The sequence below is a fragment of the Chrysochloris asiatica genome, unplaced genomic scaffold (assembly GCF_000296735.1).
Source record: "Chrysochloris asiatica unplaced genomic scaffold, ChrAsi1.0 scaffold00014, whole genome shotgun sequence".
Taxonomy (NCBI): domain Eukaryota; kingdom Metazoa; phylum Chordata; class Mammalia; order Afrosoricida; family Chrysochloridae; genus Chrysochloris; species Chrysochloris asiatica.
Window position 1 is genome coordinate 7,708,057 of NW_006408532.1, and position 20,511 is coordinate 7,728,567.

General features: G+C 47.1%; 2 protein-coding genes across 2 annotated transcripts in view; both read left to right on the forward strand.

Annotated features, from left to right (window-relative positions):
- SET (SET nuclear oncogene) overlaps positions 1-5,079 on the forward strand; it is a 5,939-nt gene extending 860 nt beyond the window's left edge. Inside the window, exons 2-8 of the mRNA XM_006834838.1 lie at positions 1,072-1,129; positions 1,766-1,908; positions 2,395-2,498; positions 2,609-2,722; positions 3,479-3,649; positions 3,790-3,936; positions 4,542-5,079. Coding sequence (XP_006834901.1) covers positions 1,072-1,129; positions 1,766-1,908; positions 2,395-2,498; positions 2,609-2,722; positions 3,479-3,649; positions 3,790-3,936; positions 4,542-4,565 — 761 coding nt within the window. The 3' untranslated portion in view covers positions 4,566-5,079. The remainder of the gene's footprint in view (positions 1-1,071; positions 1,130-1,765; positions 1,909-2,394; positions 2,499-2,608; positions 2,723-3,478; positions 3,650-3,789; positions 3,937-4,541) is intronic.
- Positions 5,080-9,141: 4,062 nt separating this feature from the next.
- Positions 9,142-20,381, forward strand: PKN3 (protein kinase N3). Its single transcript, XM_006834839.1, has 22 exons — positions 9,142-9,165; positions 11,134-11,374; positions 11,575-11,720; positions 12,218-12,329; positions 12,418-12,545; positions 12,780-12,963; positions 15,234-15,380; positions 15,474-15,583; positions 15,695-15,838; positions 16,236-16,311; positions 16,399-16,567; positions 16,751-16,853; positions 16,969-17,036; positions 17,331-17,394; positions 17,518-17,609; positions 17,999-18,175; positions 18,879-18,941; positions 19,063-19,139; positions 19,521-19,663; positions 19,746-19,853; positions 19,972-20,052; positions 20,169-20,381. Exons 1-22 carry the CDS (start codon positions 9,142-9,144, stop codon positions 20,379-20,381), a joined length of 2,670 nt encoding a protein of 889 aa, XP_006834902.1.
- Positions 20,382-20,511: the final 130 nt, after the last annotated feature.

A 20,511-nucleotide genomic window follows, 5' to 3' on the forward strand; every position in this document is an offset into this window, starting at 1 on the left:
AGGCTCCGGCGCGGCCCGGGCGGAGGGGGTGCGCGGGGGAAGCACGCGGCCGGCGGCACTCGGGGCCCTGGCGGCTGGGAGGATGCTCTGACCGGGCCCTGGCGCTCTCCCCACGTGGGGTGCTCACCCAGGCGGGCGGCGGCGGCACGGGCTGGCAGACGTCTGTAGAAAAGCATTGTAACCTTTTCTGGAAAGACTTTCGCGGTAGGGGGGCTACAAACCCCGCGCTGAGGGCCGGAAGTGAGCCGCCCGATCGGTCTCTTTCACGCCCACTTGGGCTGGTAGGTTTTGCTGCCCTAATCTAGAGGAAAAAGGGCATCTTTTCCGTAGCACCACCCCCTTTGCTTCGACTCCCCTCCTTCTCTCGTAGTTTTCTAACTTAGCAGTTGCTCCGTACAAGTAAGTGCTACACATTTGGGTGGGCCACATTTGAAAACAGCCGCCCGCCTGAGTTTGGTGGCGGGGAGATGAGAAAGAAAGGTCAGATAGAAATCTCGGGGCTGATCATAGTCTAAGAAAGGTGGGGGTGGAGGACTGTTTACGATTGCTAAGTGGTGCAGCATCTGCCTTCGTAGGTATGTCTGCCTTAATTTTGATAGATATTGCGCAGACTCTTCAACTTTTTGGGAAAAGTTATTTTGACTAGGGGTGGTTCCTCATTGTCATGGGGTTAGTTTCTGTATTCTGGCTCGCTACTTGTAACTTCGGTTACATCTGTGATATAAATAATATACCTCAAGAATTTTCCGTAATAGAAACTTTGGTAGATTGTCTTTTTTCTGTGCAGGAACCGTTAAATACAACAGTAAAATATTTTCTACCGTAGACAAGTTAGATAGCTTTATTTGAAAGACTAATTAAAAAGTAATTTGTCAACTGAATGCATGAACACGTGGAGAGTATGCCTTGTAGTAGACTGTTTTTATAACAGCTTTATTGAGTTATAATTCATATCGCGGACAGTGTTACATCAGGAAAACTAGATAAATCTTTGTACCATAATTGTTTAAGGTAAAGTCATTAAATTTATTTTCTAATTAGTATTGATCTTTATGCAACTTTTTCTTGCAGAAAAAGAACAGCAGGAAGCAATTGAACATATTGATGAAGTACAAAATGAAATAGACAGGTAAATTTTTTCCTTAATTTACTTTGGAGAGGAGTTTTCTGAGATGCAACTAACGGCTTTAGTGGTCTCTGAAACTATGGTCAACTGAATCTGTATTTGCTAGACAAGAGATACTTAGAACTGGTTTGGAAATACTGTGGTGTTCATTATGAAACAATTTGTACAACCACCAAAAATATGGATAAAGATACATTGATTTTTGCCAAGTTTGGATTTGCTTTCAAAAGCTACAAATTGTCAAAATTGTAGTGTGTGGATTTCTAATAAGTAGTTCAGTATTATGGTATCAGTGTTGCCCTGACTTGATTTATAACTTTGTTACTTGACCAGAAGTTGAAGTTGACCTGGTAACAGTTGGTGAAGCAAATATACATTGTTAGCAAAGTGTTCCAAATAAGCAGTTTTAAGTCAAGAACTGCATTTATTGAGTGTTTAAGAGAAAGATGGTTGTATTACTTATAGCAAATCATCATCTTATGCTTGACTTGAAATTTCTTAAGTTATAAGAAATTAGACCATTTAGTTATTATAAGTAGGCACTTTGCACTGATAAAAGTACTGATTTACAGTGGACTCAACTGGGTTTTATAGTTGTGAAATCCCATCACTGTCAATGTGTGTTTTCATTTGCTTCAGACTTAATGAACAAGCCAGTGAGGAGATTTTGAAAGTAGAACAGAAATATAACAAACTCCGCCAACCATTCTTTCAGAAGAGGTCAGAATTGATCGCCAAAATTCCAAACTTTTGGGTAACAACATTTGTCAACCATCCACAAGGTATGCTCCTCTCCTCCAAGTGGACTGCAGAATATTAGTACAAATAGAAACTGATATAAGTGTGGAGAGGGATTCTGGTGAGGCTTTGTCTGGCATGCTGCTTTGCATGCTGAAATTTAAAATACTCAGAATGAAAAAAGGCCTTAAAATTAAGAATTCTACTGTAATCTAGTTGGAGTCCTAGTGTTGGTGCTGTAGGATAAGTACTGGACTTGTAACTACAACGTCAACAGTTCAGACCAACTAGGAAACACTGTAGAGGGGTTGCTATGATTCAGGAATCAACTCAAGTCACTTTTGATACTAACTGGGAACTCTGAGATGTTGATATGATGGTAACAGCTCGGATACTCTATCTAAAGTATTTAACAGTTAATGGATTTATGAAACCACAAGGATGTTACCAATCTGAGATATTTTGAAAAAGAGTTAAGTCAGTAGTTATGTTTGCAAGTTAAAAATTTGACTTGTAATTTGTTGGTTTAGTGTCTGCGTTGCTTGGGGAGGAGGATGAAGAGGCACTGCATTATTTGACCAGAGTTGAAGTGACAGAATTTGAAGATATTAAATCAGGTTACAGAATAGATTTTGTAAGTATCAGTAATTCTGTTTGGTTTACCACTATGACAACTAACTAGAGTTATGAATAGAAGACCTGTTTGCATGTATTGATTTCTCACCCTAAAATCACTTATTGCAGTATTTTGATGAAAATCCTTACTTCGAAAATAAAGTTCTCTCCAAAGAATTTCATCTGAATGAGAGTGGTGATCCATCCTCAAAATCAACTGAAATCAAATGGAAATCTGGAAAGGTACGGTTTTGAGGAATCAGTAAAGTGTTATAAATACAAAAACTTTTTTTTTAATTAGAAACTGTAGTTTGGTGAAGCCAAGTGCAATACCTAGTGTCATGTGCTATAGGATAAGCACCCGATTGTTAACTACAAGGTCAGGTTCAAACCCACCAGCTGCTCCTCAGAAAGTCCTATGCAGGGTTGCTCTAAGTCAGAACTGACAACAGATCTGTTGTTAATAAATTATAATACAAGATGGTTTGAATCAGATTAAATTTTGGCAGTTTCTCTATTGGTGATTGGTCTCTAAATGATTAGTTATTGCCCAAAATCTATTTGTTTGCATTTAAAGATAAAAGCCATAATTATATTTATATTGTTGTGCTTTGTTTTATTTTTTTAATGGACTTAACTGTGGGCTAATGTACTAGATTGTAAAGTCGGTTTAAACCACAAGGTCTGCGGTTCAAGTTCACCAGCTACTTCTTGGAAACCTTGTATAGGGTCACTATGAGTCAGAACAGACTACACGACTTACAACAATAATTTGATTTTAAAAACCAAGTTAATTGTTGGTACTTTCTCTTTAGTAAAAACTCATAAAATTTGAGGGCGTAGAATTTTAGAATTGTTTTTGATCCATTGTATATTTTAAGTTCTTGTATGATGATAAGAGTATTGATACCATCCTGATAGCTGTATTGTTCTGCTTTTTGGAGAAAAGGTTAAATGTTAACAAAGATCCTTTCTCAAATTATTTTCATCTTCATTTAGGATTTGACGAAACGCTCAAGTCAAACACAGAATAAAGCCAGCAGGAAGAGGCAGCATGAAGAACCAGAGAGCTTTTTTACTTGGTTTACTGATCATTCTGATGCAGGTGCAGATGAGTTAGGAGAGGTTATCAAAGATGATATTTGGCCAAATCCATTACAGTACTATTTGGTGAGTTGGAAATGTTCTTGTGTATGTGTGTTTAAAATATACTAGCAAAGTTCATACAAGGTTGCTCTTGGCTGATTTGACGGAAAATGTTCTTAATGTAATTCTTGGTGGTGGTTGATTTTTTTTTTTTTTTTTTTAAGGTTCCTGATATGGATGATGAAGAAGGGGAAGGAGAAGAAGATGATGATGATGATGAAGAAGAAGAAGGTTTGGAAGATATTGACGAAGAAGGGGATGAAGATGAAGGAGAAGAAGATGAAGATGATGATGAGGGAGAGGAAGGAGAGGTAAAAGGAAATTTTGCTAAGTTGAGTAAAGACCAAAATCTTGATACTCATTAGGAGTTTGAACTAATTCTTAAAAAGAATTCTGTTGCTTGTGTAACTATTTGGGATTTTGTATATACTGTATAATGAAGCTGACCCAGAACTCTTTTGGACGAGGACTTGTAGAAAAGAGAAGTCTTTTGTTCAACATCAATCAAATTTTGATTATCATTTTAGTCATTCAGTTTTTCTGGTGTTGATATTTATGGCTACTCAGGACTAGTTTTCCCTAGTGAGTATTTGGTTAAAGTGCTAGGGACACCATCTGGTTAAATTCTGGAAAATACTGCAAATAAAAATCTTAAAACTACAGTTCTTGAATGGTTTAATTTTTTTAGTTTGGTTGATTTGAAATATTGTACGTGATTAGTGCTGAAAAGTTAACTAATTTATCTGAAACAATAGCACTAGGTCTTTATACCTAGACGTTATGCAGATTAATAGTCTGGTTCAGAAAATTGACAGGGTATCCTTTAATTGTGTCATATTGTTCTGTGTATCATATGAAAACTAGCAAATAGTCTTGGACTTCAAACTTGATTAATTAATGCCCACTTTTCTTACAGGAGGATGAAGGAGAAGATGACTAATAAGAACACTGATGGATTCCAACCTTTTTTTTTTTTTTAATTTTCTTCAGTCCCTGGGAGCAAGTTGCAGTCTTTTTTTTTTTTTTCTTCTTTTTCTTTTCTTTTTCCCCTCTTGTGCTCAGTCGCCCTGTTCTTGAGGTCTCTTTTTCTCTCCTTTACACCATGATTCTCAATTTATTTTGGGGGTGGGGGGAATATCTTGAGCAGATACAGTGGGAAAAGAATCTCTACCCCTTTCTGTTCCCAAATTAATTTTTATCCCTTCCTGTTTCAACAACTATGGAATCAACACACCACCGTGCTCTGTGGGAAAAAAAAAACAAACCTTCTGCTCCCTTCGCTCTGCTGGAAGCTGGAGGGTGCTAGGCCCCTGTGTAGTAGTGCATAGAATTCTAGCTTTTTTCCTCCTTTCTCTGTATATTGGGCTCAGAGATTACACTGTGTCTCTATGTGAATATGGACAGTTAGCATTTACCAACATGTATCTGTCTACTTTCTCTTGTTTAAAAAAAAAGAAAAAAAATCTTAAAAAAAAAAATGGGGTTATAGAAGGTCAGCAAAGGGTGGGTTTGAGATGTTTGGGTGGGTTAAGTGGGCATTTTGACAACATGGCTTCTCCTTTGGCATGTTTAATTGTGATGTTTAACAGACATCCTTGCAGTTTAAGATGACACTTTTAAAATAAAATTCTCTCCTAATGATGACTTGAGCCCTGCCACTCGATGGGAGAATCAGCAGAACCTGTAGGATCTTATTTGGAATTGACATTCTCTATTGTAATTTTGTTCCTGTTTATTTTTAAAAATTCTTTTTGTTTTCACTGGAAAGGAAAGATGATGCTCAGTTTTAAACGTTAAAAGTGTACAAGTTGCTTTGTTACAATAAAACTAAATGTGTACACAAAGGATTTGATGCTTTTCTCTCAGAACAGATAAACTTAAAAGATACCCAAGTTTGACTTGTTTATAACTTATCATTGTCAAACTTTATCACCATAACTCCATATTTTTTATAATGCACTTTTGCAGGATGACCTCAGGGCTATGTGGATTGAGTAAAGGAAGTTGAATCAAATATTAAAAACTTTGTAGCTGGAAAACATTGGGTACAATTTGCCTTTTTTTTTAAAGAATTCACATTGGGGAATACTAGGTTGTGCAAAACTCAGTATGTGTATCATTGCCTTCTATCTCAAATTGACATTTAAAATATGGGCCCTTATGTATGTGGATGTAATCATGATTTCAGTGCCTGCCACCACCATCAGACCTGGTGCTCTAATGTCAAGTCAGCGCAGGGCAGTTAGTTGCTGGCATGTCTTCACTGGCACTTAATGTGTCTAGCTTGTTGTAAGTTGGTATTGGTGGTGAGAAACTCAGGAGCACCTCTTTGTCTCCAGTACCAGCTCTAGCATAACTAGAAAAAAAAAAATTTTTACCAAATGAGACTTGTGAATCTGGGTGAGATGATGGAGCCTACTAAATGCCATTGTGCATATAATGTCATTTTGAGAAGCTATCTAACTTAATGCATAATCTTTTTTAATGCTGTAAAATATAGTAGCTAAATCAATGCCACTTCATTTTTTCAGAGAACAATCAATGGCCAACCTGGGCAAATTCAAAGCTTTTGATGTATAAAGCTTTATAAACGGAACAATTCCATTAAGAGGCAACTACGTGTAACAAAAATGGTTTAGATGAGTAGTATGTAATTTCTTTGCACACATCTCTATACTTAGTTAATACATCACTGTACTGGTCAGGAATCTTGCTCCAATAAAGGAACATAAAGTGTTTTTTTTTTTTTTTGACTGGGGTCATTCTCATTGTAGAGAAATTTCATCTGGTTTTGGGTTTAGATGATGGTAAGCTATGTGAGTTTTTGGCTTTCATCCTTCGTTATACGGTGGGAGGGGGCAGGATGGTGGGGAAACTTAAAATTTATAAACAGGTGGTGGTTAAATACCATGGAGTTGGTTTGGTGAGTTTGAACTGCTGACCTTGTGGTCCAAATCAACTTTGTTATGCTGCACCACACTATGACTCTTAGGGTTGGTAAATAAAAAGAAAATGGCCAAACCTATAACACCAATGTTATTTGCATAGTACTAATAAATGAGATTGGTATTATTTATTGTGAATTATGTGGTAGTTTACATGGGAGAATATTAGTTTTTCATTCATCCTATCATTTAATTGCCAAATGGTACACCCCTAAAGCTTGCCCCCTGGTCCTCAGCATACAGCTCCTCCTTCTCCAGGCTTAGGGTTTCCAGCTGCTCCATCTCTCCCACCTCATGGTATCTGGCTCTATCTCTGGCCTCACTGTTTTAGGTAGTGTCCTGCACTACACTCTTGTCCTTTGATAGTCACAGGGACTGGTCAGCCACTCCCCTCCTTTTGCTACAAAACCTTAACATTTCCAACTCTTAGAGTCCTGATAGCAATTATCCACTATCCTTTAATCAGTCCCACCCAGACTGCTTAAATTTTGAAGTTACTTTCTGCCCAACTGCAAGGGAAATACAGGCAAATGTTTATTGGTAAAGGTTAGTGACTCAGAACCCCTTTGCTATGAGCATAGTTTAAAACAAAAAAGTGGCTGTGGAAAGAAGGCATGGCATAGTTACATGGCTGAGTTTGCAAGGAGAATTAGATGAATTAGAAAGATAGTAATTTCTGTCCATAATACTTGGTTCAAAAACCTATAGGAATATTCCAGTTCAGATAATTCTTGCAGTTTTTAATTAACTTTCTCCAATGATCTGATTTCAAAGAAAATACTTAATTGGCTTTTTCACCTTCCATAACATCCCAGAGCCCCCGTTGACCCAACTCTTCATTTAAATTCTAGTTTAAATGGAAACGGTCCACAGATAACCTGGTCTTATTTGGCTGACAAATTTGTTTCACTAGTAGGCTGCTTGGCTCTTGATAGTTTACTGCCTTATAACATGTGGCTTCACTGGGTCCAGAAACATGTAATTTTAATACTCAATAATTTTGATGTTAAACCCTTTTTGGCCTTGGTGAATATGGAATTCAGTTGCAAAGGGCGAAAACGTTTGCTGAAAGTTGGGACAAGTTCATTGGACCAGAGTGATGAACAACCATTCAGTTTGCTTACAGAGAACAATATTAGCTTCAACAGCGACCATTAGTATGTGGCTGTGCTTGTGAAGTTTAATAGGTTTTAGGAAAAGGACTGCCATTTTGTAATTAGAACAATGAGTTTGAAAGTAGCTGTTTCAACTTGATTGGTGTTTGTACTTAATGTTTTTAGTAAGCAAAAGGTTTGTAAGGGGAAACACCCTATATAACTGTCTAAGAAGTCATTTCTATTATGCTGACAGTCTTAGTAATCAGTCATTTGGAGAGTTGGTTTGCACTGCTGTCTAGATGTTGAGCACCAACTTCAGTTTTCATAAAAATCAGTCACGTTAATTATTGCCATCACACAGGTGCAGCTCTGGTCAGACTTCCATCAGCCTGGGACTGGAGACCCTGGGAATTTAGCTTTTGGAACAAGCTGGGAAAACCATCTTGAGTTCTTGTTTCACCTAATTCCGCTTCCTGGCTGCTGGGAGTATAGATAAATTGTTCTAGAGATGGAGAGCTGAATTGAGTAACCAGTTTGGCTTCCAGAAGCAACACTCAACATTTCATTGTCAAATGAGTGTATTTTTAAATGTTAATTAACATTGGGCTGGCTGGTTGGCTTGATTGCACTATTGGGTGGGGGCTTGCAAATTCGATTCTAAGGGTATCTTAAGCCTATGAACAGCTCTCTGGCTTTAGTCTTTTTTACATATGAATTATGGATAATGGCGTAGTGGTTACGAATCGGGCTGTGAACCTCAAGGTCAGCTCGAAACTACCAGCTGTTCCTCGGGAGAAAGATGAGGTTTTATGCGTCAGTAAAGATTTACAGCCTCGGAAACCCTGAACAGGGTCGCTATGAGTCAGAACCAACTCCACGGCACATACCCATTCAGCTCAGGATCACTTGATTCTCCTATTTTTAAGATCTATTGTACTGTTGTGGCGCTGTAAGTTAATTCGCTAGACTGCAACGTTGGTTTGAACTATTAAGGTTGGCGGTTCAAGCTCACCAGTAGCTCCTTGGAAACCCGCTACAGGGTCGCTATGGGTCGGAACCGACTCAACGGCACTTAACATTGTACTGAGGAAATATACCATGGGGCCTTTCCTCATTACCCTCGTCCGCCTCTCTTGAGTGCCGGACGACAGTGTTAAGGAACCAGGGCCAAAGAAATGCCTCTTTCTGCGTCTTCCGTTCTGGGGCGGGAATCGCTGAGCTGAGCCATGGCTGGGGCCTCAGAAGAGGATCCAAATCCCACTCTGGGGAGTCGTTGGGGCCTTGCATTTCAGGAGTGGGTTCTGGGGCGTTGATCTGCAGCGGCCGAGAGGCGGCGCTAATCACAAGGTCTCGGGAGGGGGCGCCCGATCCCGCTGCTCCAGGGCCGCTTCCCGGGAAGTTTCAAGTTTGAAAGTCCTAGAAGGGCCGGAGCTTCCGGAACCGGAGAGGAGGAGAGGAGGGGCCGAGCGGCGCCATGGAGGAGGGGGCGTTGCAGCAGGTGAACTGCTCCGGGAGATGTCGGGCTGCGGGCGGGAACTAAAAGGGTACAGGGAAAACTCTGGTTGAGCTACAAACCTCGTCCCCTAAATCTGCGCCCTCTACCCCTCCCCGCGTCACTTCTAGCTCGTGCCGCGAGCCTCACTACAGCAGTGAAAACCTGAACACGGGTTAAGTCGTTCATGCTCCAGGAAATTTCCCTGTATCAGCAACGAGGTGATTCAGAGCCTCTCGTCAGGTCCACCCTTGAGCACGTCTGAATCTGCAATCAGGGCCACCCTATGGAGGCCCCAAAGTTTTCTAAAATTATTTCAGACGAGGCACCAAGGTCGATGGGAATTAGTCGGGAAAACAAAAGAGGTTCATATGGGCACTTAGAGAAGGGTCCTAGGAGTGCACAGGCTGTGGAAGGGGTCTCCTAGGAGGAAGCCAATCTTCACACCTGCGGGGTTCTCCGAGCATAGGAGGCGCCTAGAGAGCTTCCAAAAGGGGACGCTTCTGGCCCAGTACCCTGGTGGAACTTCCCAGAACGCAGACGCAGAGGGTTCCAGCCCTGAACGTGGAGGGCGGCAGGGTTTCAGCCTAAAGCTAGTTATTGGTGCGCATGGGCACAGGGGCCAAGGCTGTGTGTGCATCTTTTATAAGGGAAGGGGAGGTGTCTTAGTCCAGAGCAGATGAGAATGAGGGGAAGACGTGTGTGAATCAGGTAGGGCCCCAGCGCTGAGCAGATAGGACCACAGGGAATGTTCAAGGCTGAGGTGTTCTAGGCAGAGACTACTTGAATCCCCCTACCACAGTTACTTAGGGGTCCCTCAGAACTGCATCCACCACCCCCCTTCCCCTTTCCTCTGGATCCCGCTGCTTGTTCCAGCGGTGACTTGTACACATTTTCCGATTTCCTGCAAGCCTCCACCCAGCAGCGGCACTGGTGACTCAGGACGCCAGTGACCGGGCCCCCAGCTCCATGGGATCTTTGTTTGCTCAGGCCTTTGGCTCTGGCCCTCTCGCCTAGGGCGGTCAAAGGATTTCCTGAGCCTCGCCCCTACCTTCTAGAGCCAGGCCAGCCGAGCAGGCCCAAGACAGGCCTGGGGTGGGGGACCTGAGATTGGGGTGACTACCCCTTCCAGGATCTCAGGAGATGGAGAGGAGAAAGGTAAGGGGTGGGGGGGGAACATAAGGGACTCTGAAAGAACCTATGGGGAGGGTTTAGGGGAGTCATCACCAGTTACTCCAGGCTGAGGTCAGCTTTGGCACTGGTAGGTTTGAAATGGCCTCTGGGAAGGAGGTTTTCCTCTTCTTTTCTCCAACCTGGAATAAAGTAGTAAGAGAGCGTCCTACTTTCCCTAGGAGCCCCCCAGCTTTCCCCTCAGCTCCTCTCTGTGCCTCTGTTTTGTTCCCTGTGGCATTGGGGTGTCAGAGGAACAAACCCTGACCTTTTTTAACTCAGGTTTCTCACTGCCTTCTCCATATGATCTTGGAACAACCCTTTTCAGCAGCGGGCCTCCCAGATACCAAGAAACCAGCCAGATTAAAGGTGGATGGCAGGGAGAAACTGGGGCCAAGAGATGGTGGTATCCCTTTTGGGTTGTGACCTTAGGCAAGCCACTTTACTTTTTCTATGTCTCAATTTCCTCATCCATAAGCTAACTGCACCTACCTTGTGGGCCTGCTTTGAGGATGAAAGAGTCATATAACGGAAAACTCTGAAGACAACTTGGCACCCCTCAATAACCATCCAAGCGTTATCTGTCTTTTTCCTCCTAACTCTTCTTTTTCTGAATAGCAGAGGATAGATGCATGAGTGGGATCAATGACCTTTCAGGTACCATCTGACTTAGAGGTACTGAACTCTTAGATCAGAGCAGCTTCTCAAACCCTGTGTCTGTTGCTCCTGGGTACTGTTCACTCCTCTCTCTCTCTCTATAGCTGATGGGAGGGACTCACAGGGTGACTTTTCTGCCTTCTACAGCCTGGAGCACGCCAGCAGCCTCCAGAGGATGAGAAAGAGCTGATCCGCCGAGCCATCCAGAAAGAGCTGAAGATCAAGGAAGGTGTAGAGAATCTAAGGCGGGTCGCCACAGACCGCCGCCACCTGGGCCACGTGCAGCAGCTCCTGCGTTCCTCTAATCGCCGCCTGGAGCAGCTGCATGGGGAGCTTCGGGAGTTGCATGCCCGCATCCTGTTGCCTAGCCATGGGGCCGGCCCGGCTGGTGAGTGAGGCATGCAAACACACCCTTCAGGACAGGAAGCACTGGACCAAGCTGTCTCCTGGGCCTTACCCTGACCAGTCTACTTTCCTCCTCTGAGCCTCTCAGGGTTTCCTCTGCCAGTGCCCCTCAGGAGGGGAGAAGGAGAGGAGAGATGTAGGCTCTGGTCAGGGCTTTATGTGCCCCACACTCTCTATGCACAGAACCTGTGGCTTCAGGACCCCAACTGCGGGCAGAGCTACCAAGGGCTCGGCACCTGGAGGCTCTACAGAGGCAGTTGCAGGTGGAGCTGAAAGTAAAACAGGGGGCTGAGAATATGACCCACACATGTGCCAGTGGCACCCCTAAGGTAAGACGTGTGATGGGTGAAGTACACCCCTAGCCTCTAATCTGATGGGAAAGGCATGACTCTCAGGTTATTAGGAGAGGTGCAGCTCCAGTACTGATTCTTATAAGAAAAAGCAATTCAGCTGACAAAAGAGACACAGTCCTAACACTTAGCGTGATAGTGGAGACAGAGGGCCAGATTTTAGCTTGGTAGGGAAGATTTGACGCTAACCTCTACTCTAGAAGAGAGAATATGACACCGATTTAATGTGGGAATTCAGCCTATGTCTCCAGTCTGGGAGGGAAAGCACAGCCCAGTCCCCACCTCCAGCATCATGGAAACTCAACCCAATTCATGTGTTATAGGAGAGGTTTGTCCCTGGCTCTGATTATGATGAGAAAGGCTTTACACCAACCCTGATCTGGTGGGGGAGACTTGACCCTAGCACTGGTTTGGTCTGACGTGGGAGGCTTGCCTTCAGTCCCTTATCTGGTGGAGCATGTATTGCCACCCCATAGGAAAGGAAGATCCTGGCAGCTGCTCAGCAGATGCTTCGGGACAGCCAGCTGAAGGTGGCTCTACTTAGGATGAAGATCAGCAGTCTGGAGACCAGTGTGTCTCCTGAGCCAGGTGAGGCCTTGAGAAGCAGGGATGGGCAGGGCAGAGAGGACATGGGCCTGAGGACCCAGAGGGATCCTGCTGGCTTCCTCTTCCCCAGGTCCTGAATTGCTGGCGGAAGAGCTTCGGCATCGACTTCGGATTGAAGCTGCTGTGGCTGAAGGTGCTAAGAATGTGGTGAAATTGCTGGGCAACCGGCGAACACAGGACCGAAAGGCACTGGCCGAGGTTAGACTATGCCCTCTCTTTTCTCTTCTCCCCTCCAAGGGTTGGCTTGTTCCCATTACCCCTTTGCTCCTACCCCCACAGTAATGAGAGTCTGTGTGAATGTGAATGAGGAAACAGGAGACATAGCATTCTGCCCAGACCACATTGGGGAAGGGGGGGCTCTCAATGTGGCTTGGGCTGCTGTGCCCATCTCCTGTGCTCCATGGGCCAGCCCTGTCTCTGTCTCCTCGGCAGGCTCAGGTCCAGCTCCATGAGTCCTCTCAGAAGCTGGACCTTCTGCGCCTGGCCTTGGAGCAGCTGCTAGAGGGACTGCCTCCTGCCCACCCACTGCGTGGTAGTGTGGCCCGGGAACTGCAGACTGCTGTGCCTGGGAATCCTCAGCCTTCAGGGACACTTGTGAAGCCCACCACCCTGACAGGTAACCAGGAGTCTCATCTCCTTCTGAGCTCTTCCCATGTTGCATACACAGAGGACCATGACCACAGTGGGGAAGAACTTTGGAGAAGAGTTCCATCTACCTACTAGCTATGGGACCTTGATTAACTAACATCCACTCTCTGAACCTTAGTTTACCTGTCTGTGAGATGGGGATAATAACACCTATCCCATAGGATTTCTGTGAAGATTCAGTGAGTTCTTGCACATGAATTGGTAAACACAGTATTTGGCACAGCGTGCATAACTGTTATTTAAATTATTTAAATAAATTATTTAAATCAGCAACCACAATAATGGTTAAAATGCTAGTGTTGGGGAACTCAAAGCCCTGGAGACCTTGGTTCCCAGTCCTGGACAACTCGGACAATTAGAAAATTCATTCTTATCCTGAGCTGAGTTCTGTCTCCGTGTAGTAGCAGCTGAATTGCAACCAACAAATAATCTGAGAGCAGCAACTTATTATTATTTTTTTATTGTTGCTTTTTATGATGATGCTTTTTGCTATTCCTTTCTCTCCCCTCTCCAGTGTCTATTTTACAATATAATGCAAGGAAAACGAAGATTGAAAAGACATACAAGCTTCTTAACATTATTCCCCCCTTTTCCACATTCCAGCCATGGTTCTATCTCTGTATTCCAGAAACCTGTTGTTCCCAGGTTGTGCATATATCATTATTTATATGTCTCACTTAGCCCATTGACACCTAATTGTTCTCCCATCTGCTTTGTTCTTCCATTCCCCTCTCCCTACTTGTATATTGCCCCCTCCCTAGCACCCAAACTATCCTGTGTCTAATCCCTGCCCTGTGCTCCATCTTCCCTTCCCTCCCCTCACCCACCCCCAACATCCCAATAATCAACAAAGAGTCCCCCTCCACCTCCACCCTTTAGTATGGGTTCTTTTCCTTAGTCTTTTACAGTAGTGGTCCTATGCAGTATTTTTCTTTTTGTGACTGACTAATTTCACTCAACATAATGCCCTCAAGGTTCACCCATGTTATGCGGTGGCTTGCAGCTTCCTTGTTCTTCAAGGTAGTGTAGTATTCCATTGTGTGTATGTACCACAGTTTGTTTATCCATTCTTCAGTTGATGGGCACTTTGGCTGCCTCCATCTTTTTGCTATTGTAAATAGTGCTGCGATGAACAATGGTGTGCACGTTTCTTCTCGGATTGTGGCTCGTTTTTCTTGTGGGTAAATACCAAGTAGAGGAATTGCTGGATCATAAGGTATTTCTATTTTCAACCTTCTGAGGAAACGCCATATTGCTTTCCAGAGAGGTTGGACCATTTTGCAGTCCCACCAGCAATGCAGGGGTGTCCCAGTCTGAAAGCAGCAACTTTGAAGGCCTGAGCTTTCCACCTGAGTGAGATATAGTGTGAACTAGACAGTGCAGTCCCTGTCTGTACAGAGCATTAGTGAGGGGAGAACAGGCCACACTTCACTGTGAGTGGAGCTGAGAAGGGGAAGTACAGACGTTCCCTCACCTAGCTTCGGGGAATCAGAGAATGCTTCCTGGAGGAGATGGTGTCTGAGCTTGGTCTTGAAGGACATGTGAGAGTTGTCCAGCTAGACAAGTTGGAAAAGACAGGGAACAGTGCCTGGAGTTTCAGATATATAGGTACACCCCATATCCTGTCTCCTGGCTAGAAACCCCATTTCTTCCTAAGATGCTTCTCCTACCCTGGGAACCTGCCTCTCTGAATATCACCCTCAGGCCTGGACTCCCTAAATCCAGCTGCTCTTGGACTCAGTTACTCAGTTTATGTCTTCAAAAGCTGTTTGATTCCTACTTCTTATGAGACACAGCTATAATGACCCTTAAATTGAGTCCCACACATTTTATACCCATTGTGTGCAGTGGGACAGAGCTGGGACTCATCTGCCCTGTATAGGTGGGGAAACTAAGGCCCAGGGAGGAAGTGGGTCAAGGAGCCAGCCCTTCTGCTCTTTGCTCGAAGTTCTAGGCCCTCAGCCCGGTGTATCTCATTATGTCCTGTGATTTTATGTGGCCTGAGCTGAGGTTTAAGACTCCTTTGGCTCTACCATCCCCTGCTGCCCTCAGCACATGGAGGGTGCCTAAGACTGGGTGGCAGATGCCCTGTGCTGGGGATGCCAGGCGGCTGCCAAGGCTAATGTGGGCAGGGTCCGGGCTCAGCCACCTCTGGGAGAAGCTGCCTTTCCTGGGACCTATTGTGGTGATGGAGGATGGCACCTTCCCACACACACCACCACCTGTGCCTCCCCACAGGGACGCTGCAGGTTCGCCTCCTGGGCTGTGAGCAACTACTGACATCTGTGCCTGGGCGTTCTCCAGCAGCTGCACTAGCCGGGAGCCCCTCTGAGGGCTGGCTACGGGCTAGGGCCAAGCAGCATCGTGGTGTGGGTGAGCTAGCCAGTGAGTAGGGGACTGCAGATACCTGGGGGACTTGGGGAGAGCAAGGGACTCTGCTCATAGCCTGACCTGAGCCCCGCCTCTGGCCTTTTGCAGGTGAAGTGCTAGCGGTGCTGAAGGTGGACAATCGTGTTGTGGGTCAGACAGGTTGGGGGCCAGTGGCCAACCAGTCCTGGGACCAGACCTTTGTCATCCCTCTGGAGCAGGTGAAGCTGACCTTGTGAATTCAGGGGTACCCTTGGTTCATGAAGTAGAAGGCTGACCAAGTGAGGGCTGGTTCTACAACTCTATCCCTAATCTGGCTTTTCCCAATTTAGGCCCGAGAGCTGGAGATTGGAGTGCATTGGCGGGACTGGCGGCAGTTGTGTGGTGTGGCCTTCCTGAAGCTTGAGGACTTCCTGGACAATGCCTGTCACCAGCTCTCCCTCAGCCTGGTACCTCAGGGGTTGCTCTTTGCCCAGGTGCTCATCCCTTCCTGCCCTCTGTCCTTGCAGGTCCCTGGTCCATCAGAGCTGTGTGTCCCACCCATGCAGAGGTATGGAAGTGGGGGTCCAGAGGGAGGTCTCCAAGGACACAGGATTCTCACCCCTTCTCTGGGGGCAGTAGAGAGGGCACCACACAGGAGTCTTGGGAACCTACATCCCTGTCCTGATTGCCCTCACTGGGACCAACGAAGGCATAGATTCCTCAATTTCCTCACTGGGACCGACGAAGGCATAGACGGTCTCTCTGAGCCCTTCTGCCTCTTGTACTTATTGATATTAGGGGCACAGACTGGGCAATTGGGGGGCCAAGCAGAGGTGCCATGGCAGTGAGATCAGAGAGGACTGATCCTAGCCCTGCCCCCTGCCCCCACAGGTGACCTTCTGTGACCCCGTCATTGAGAGGAGGCCTCGGCTGCAGAGGCAGAAACGAGTGTTTTCTAAACGCAGAGGTGCAGAAGGGATGAGGGTTGTATGCGCAGGAGCCGGGCTGGGCTGTTGGGGATGACCCAGGACTGAGCCCCTCCTTTGGTCTTCAGGCCAGGACTTCTTAAGGGCTTCCCAGATGAACCTCAGCATGGTGGCCTGGGCACGGTTGGTCATGAACCTGCTGCCCCCCTGCAACTCCCCAAGCACCATCAGCCCCCCTAGAGGTTGCCCCCAGGCCCCAACTACACCCCGGGGGACTGCTGACCCTGCCTCCCCCAGGTGAGGAGCCACCTTTGCCCAATTGCATGCTCTTCTGTGATGTCCATCTCTTTCCAGGTTTCGTCTGTCCATCATTCAGTCTCCATTGTTCCTTCTTTCTCAGTCCTGTCTGTCTCTCTGCTTGGCTGTGTATCCATCCCTGCCAACCATTCCATTAGCCATGTGTCTGTCCCCTCCCCACAGTAATTTCCCACCTAGAAAAGCCCCTTTGGGAGAAGAGACGAAGCCCCCACCCAAGCCTCCGCGCATCTACCTGCCCCGAGAGCCCACTCCTGAGGAAACTCCGGTGAGGAGCACGGACAAGGCTGAGCTGTATCTTCTGGGGGCTGAGGCTGGGAGGACCTGGCTAGGGGGAGGAGGGAGGAAGCCCAGTTGGACCCTGAGCTTCTTTGCCTTCACAGTGTACCAAGCGCCCTCACATAGAGCCCAGGACAGGACTGAAGTCGTCTCTCCCAGCCTCACCCACCAGGTAGCCCCAGTTGTGACATTTATTCCCTTACCTGACCATTTGTATACTCATTCATTCACTACTCCCATGTTCCCTGATGTATCACTGGCTTAATCTCAGGTTCTTACTCACTGAGCCCACATTCTTGGAAATGGCTGCCCTAGGATCAACTCACCCTACAGGGTTCTCCAGCCCCTGTCCCATGAGTACTATAGGTGGGGACAACCCAGGACTGGACCTGGAGAGTTTAGAGGGGGACTTCTAGTGGGGGCTCAGCCATTGTCCTAGGGGTTTCCTGTGCCTTCTCTCTTGCAGGAAACCCCCGCAACTTCAGGACTTCCGTTGCTTGGCAGTGCTGGGCCGTGGGCACTTTGGGAAGGTAGTAGACTTAGGCAGGGGCAGGACACTGGGATTTGGTGGGGGCAGCGAGTGGGGGAAGTATAAGTCCAGTGGGGCGGCTTCATTGCACTGCCCACCTGGGTTTACTGCTTTCTGCCCCCAGGTCCTCCTGGTCCAGTTCAAGGGGACGGGGAAATACTACGCCATTAAAGCATTGAAGAAGCAAGAGGTGCTCTGCCGGGATGAGATCGAGAGGTGTGTAGCGGGTGTGTGCCTTCCCCAGAGCACCTAAGATGGCTGGGGCTAGGACTGTGGGCATCTAGAAGGTAAGAGATGACCCTGTTAAGGTTGAGGGTGCAGGCTCTGGGGCTAGCCAGGTCTGGGTTTTCTTTTTAGTGCCTGCAGTTATTAACTGTGTGCCCTTTAAGTAGGTTTCCTTTTCTCTTTGAACCTGTTTCTTCATCTGTAGAATGGGGGCACTGATGGTGGGCAGGTTATGTGATCTAAGTGAGCTCAGATTTATAGAAGCCATCACTCTACCCACCTGGCCCTTTGAGGATCCAGTGAGCCCTAGGTGTCATGAAGGTTGCTGGGTGCACCCTGTGGTGCTTTTCCTGTCCTGAGACCTACACCTTACCCTGCAGCCTGTATTGTGAAAAGCGGATCCTGGAGGCTGTGGGCCGCACTGGGCACCCTTTCCTGCTCTCCCTTGATGCCTGTTTCCAGACCTCCAGCCATACCTGCTTCGTCACTGAGTTTGCACCTGGAGGAGATCTCATGATGCAGATCCACGAGGACGTCTTCTCTGAGCCCCAGGCCCGGTGGGTTCCCATCCCTCTTCCCTGCTTTTACCAGTAAGCTTTCCTTGCTTCTCTCTACCCAGTCCCCTCCATCCTGTTTCCTCCAGTCACCCATCAACAGAAGAGCATGGAGTGAGAGAGGTCTTGGCTCATATCCTGGCTCTCAACTCTTGTGTTTGTGACCCTGGGCCTTGGTTTATGTAGCTGTGAATTGGGCCTGTAGTATCTACTGTATAGGGCTACTGCTGTGGATTGGACCAATATTATCTCTTTCATGGGACTGTTGTATAGATGAGAGGAACATTTATAAACTGTCCATCACACGGATGGGAACAGAAGGTGTACAACTAATGGAAGCTACAACTGTTCATCTTAACCCACCAGAGGGCCAGCTCTGGAGTGGGGAAGACCTGGGTTCCCACATCAGCTTTGCCACTAGCTGTGTGACCTTGGGCAGGCCACTTACCTAGACTCTCGGATCCTCATCTGAAAAATAAGCACGAGTAGTATTGACTGCTGGCACAGGGCAGGTTTTAGTACACGTGACCTTGGGTCAACCTCAGGACAGTTGTCAGGATGAGTCTTCCAACCTGGCAGGAGACTTGTTTCATTCTGTCACCTGACCTGGCCAGGGCATCAAAGGGGTCCCCAGGCCATGCCATCATGCCTTCCAACCCTGCTCACTGCATTCCTGAACTCTCTCATCCGCCTCCCACTCCCCAAGGTTCTATTTGGCTTGTGTGGTCCTGGGGCTGCAGTTCTTACACGAAAAGAAGATCATTTACAGGTAACTTTTGTGGGGGCGCGTAGGGGTAATGGTTGCTCCCCACCATGGTGCTTTGGTTTGGGTTGCTGTTCTCTAGGTCCCAGTTTTTCTCAGCCTCTATGACCTGCCCCCTTGCCCTTAGGGACCTTAAATTGGACAACCTCCTACTAGATGCCCAGGGGTTTCTGAAGATCGCAGACTTTGGCTTATGCAAAGAAGGTGGGTACTGCCTGTGCAAGGTCCCATGTCCAGCAGTGTCCACCCAGCCTGGGCAGGTAGGTGGTGAACATGTGGTATCACCCAAACAGTCTGCTCCCCACTGATGTCCTGGTTCCCCTGCCCTGGTCCTCATTCCAGGAAACAGCAGGGCACATTGGCCCTTTCGCTCCAGAGGCTCTTAAAAAAAGACCAACTCAACTTGTTCTTGGCAGAGAGGGAAAAGCAGAGTGGTCAGGGCTGGAGACTTAACTGGGTTCTTTCCTGTGTGACACCGGCATGTAAGCTTGGCCATATAAGGCTCTGCTGTCAGAAAGCTTGGCTGGTGACTCTTGGAACCAGAGGTCAATGTGAGCAGGTATGAAGCAGATGTTGGTTTTGCAGGGATCGGCTTTGGGGACCGGACAAGCACCTTCTGTGGCACCCCGGAGTTTCTGGCTCCCGAGGTGCTAACCCAGGAGGCTTACACGAGGGCAGTGGACTGGTGGGGCCTGGGTGTGCTGCTCTATGAGATGCTGGTGGGTGAGGTGAGTGCTGGGCTGGGGCTGCTGGGGCCTCCAGGTCAGAAAGGGGTGACCCCTGGACCCTGCTGAGCCCCTGTCTCCACAGTGCCCATTCCCAGGAGACACTGAGGAGGAGGTGTTCGACTGCATTGTCAACAAGGCTGCCTCTTATCCCCGCTTCCTGTCTATACAAGCGCTTGAGCTCATTCAGAAGGTAAGCACAGGCGGGCCCAGGGCTGGGATGGACAGCTCACATGCCCTCTACCATGGGTACTTGGGAGCCAGGCAGCACTGGAGCTGAATGCCTTCATCTACACGGTCCTCTCTCCCAGCTCCTCCAGAAGTGCCCAGAGAAGCGCCTGGGGGCAGGTGAGCAGGATGCTGAGGAGATCAAGATACAGCCTTTCTTCAGGGTGAGAAGTCAGGGCCAAGGGGGGCCAGAACCCAGCTAGCATGAGGTGTGATGGGAGGTTGGCATGAGCCCAGGAACTAGGGCCCCCATCTCAGGACCTTCTACTCTTGCCTTCAGGCCACCGACTGGCAGGCCCTGCTCACTCGAACTGTCCAGCCCCCCTTTGTTCCCATCCTCTGTGGCCCTGCAGACCTGCGCTACTTTGAAGGCGAGTTCACAGGGTTGCCACCTGCTCTGACTCCACCTGACCCCCGAAGCCCACTCACTGCCCGCCAACAGGCAGCCTTCCGGAACTTCGATTTTGTGTCAGAGCGATTCCTGGAGCCCTGAGGGCCCCTCCCAGAATCTCTGTTCCCCCACCTGTGTGCTTTCCTGTGAGCCCTGCTCTGGAGGCCTTGCCTGGTATTTATGAGCCATTGGGGCTCTGAATGGTAGCATCAGGCCACCCCGATATGGGGGC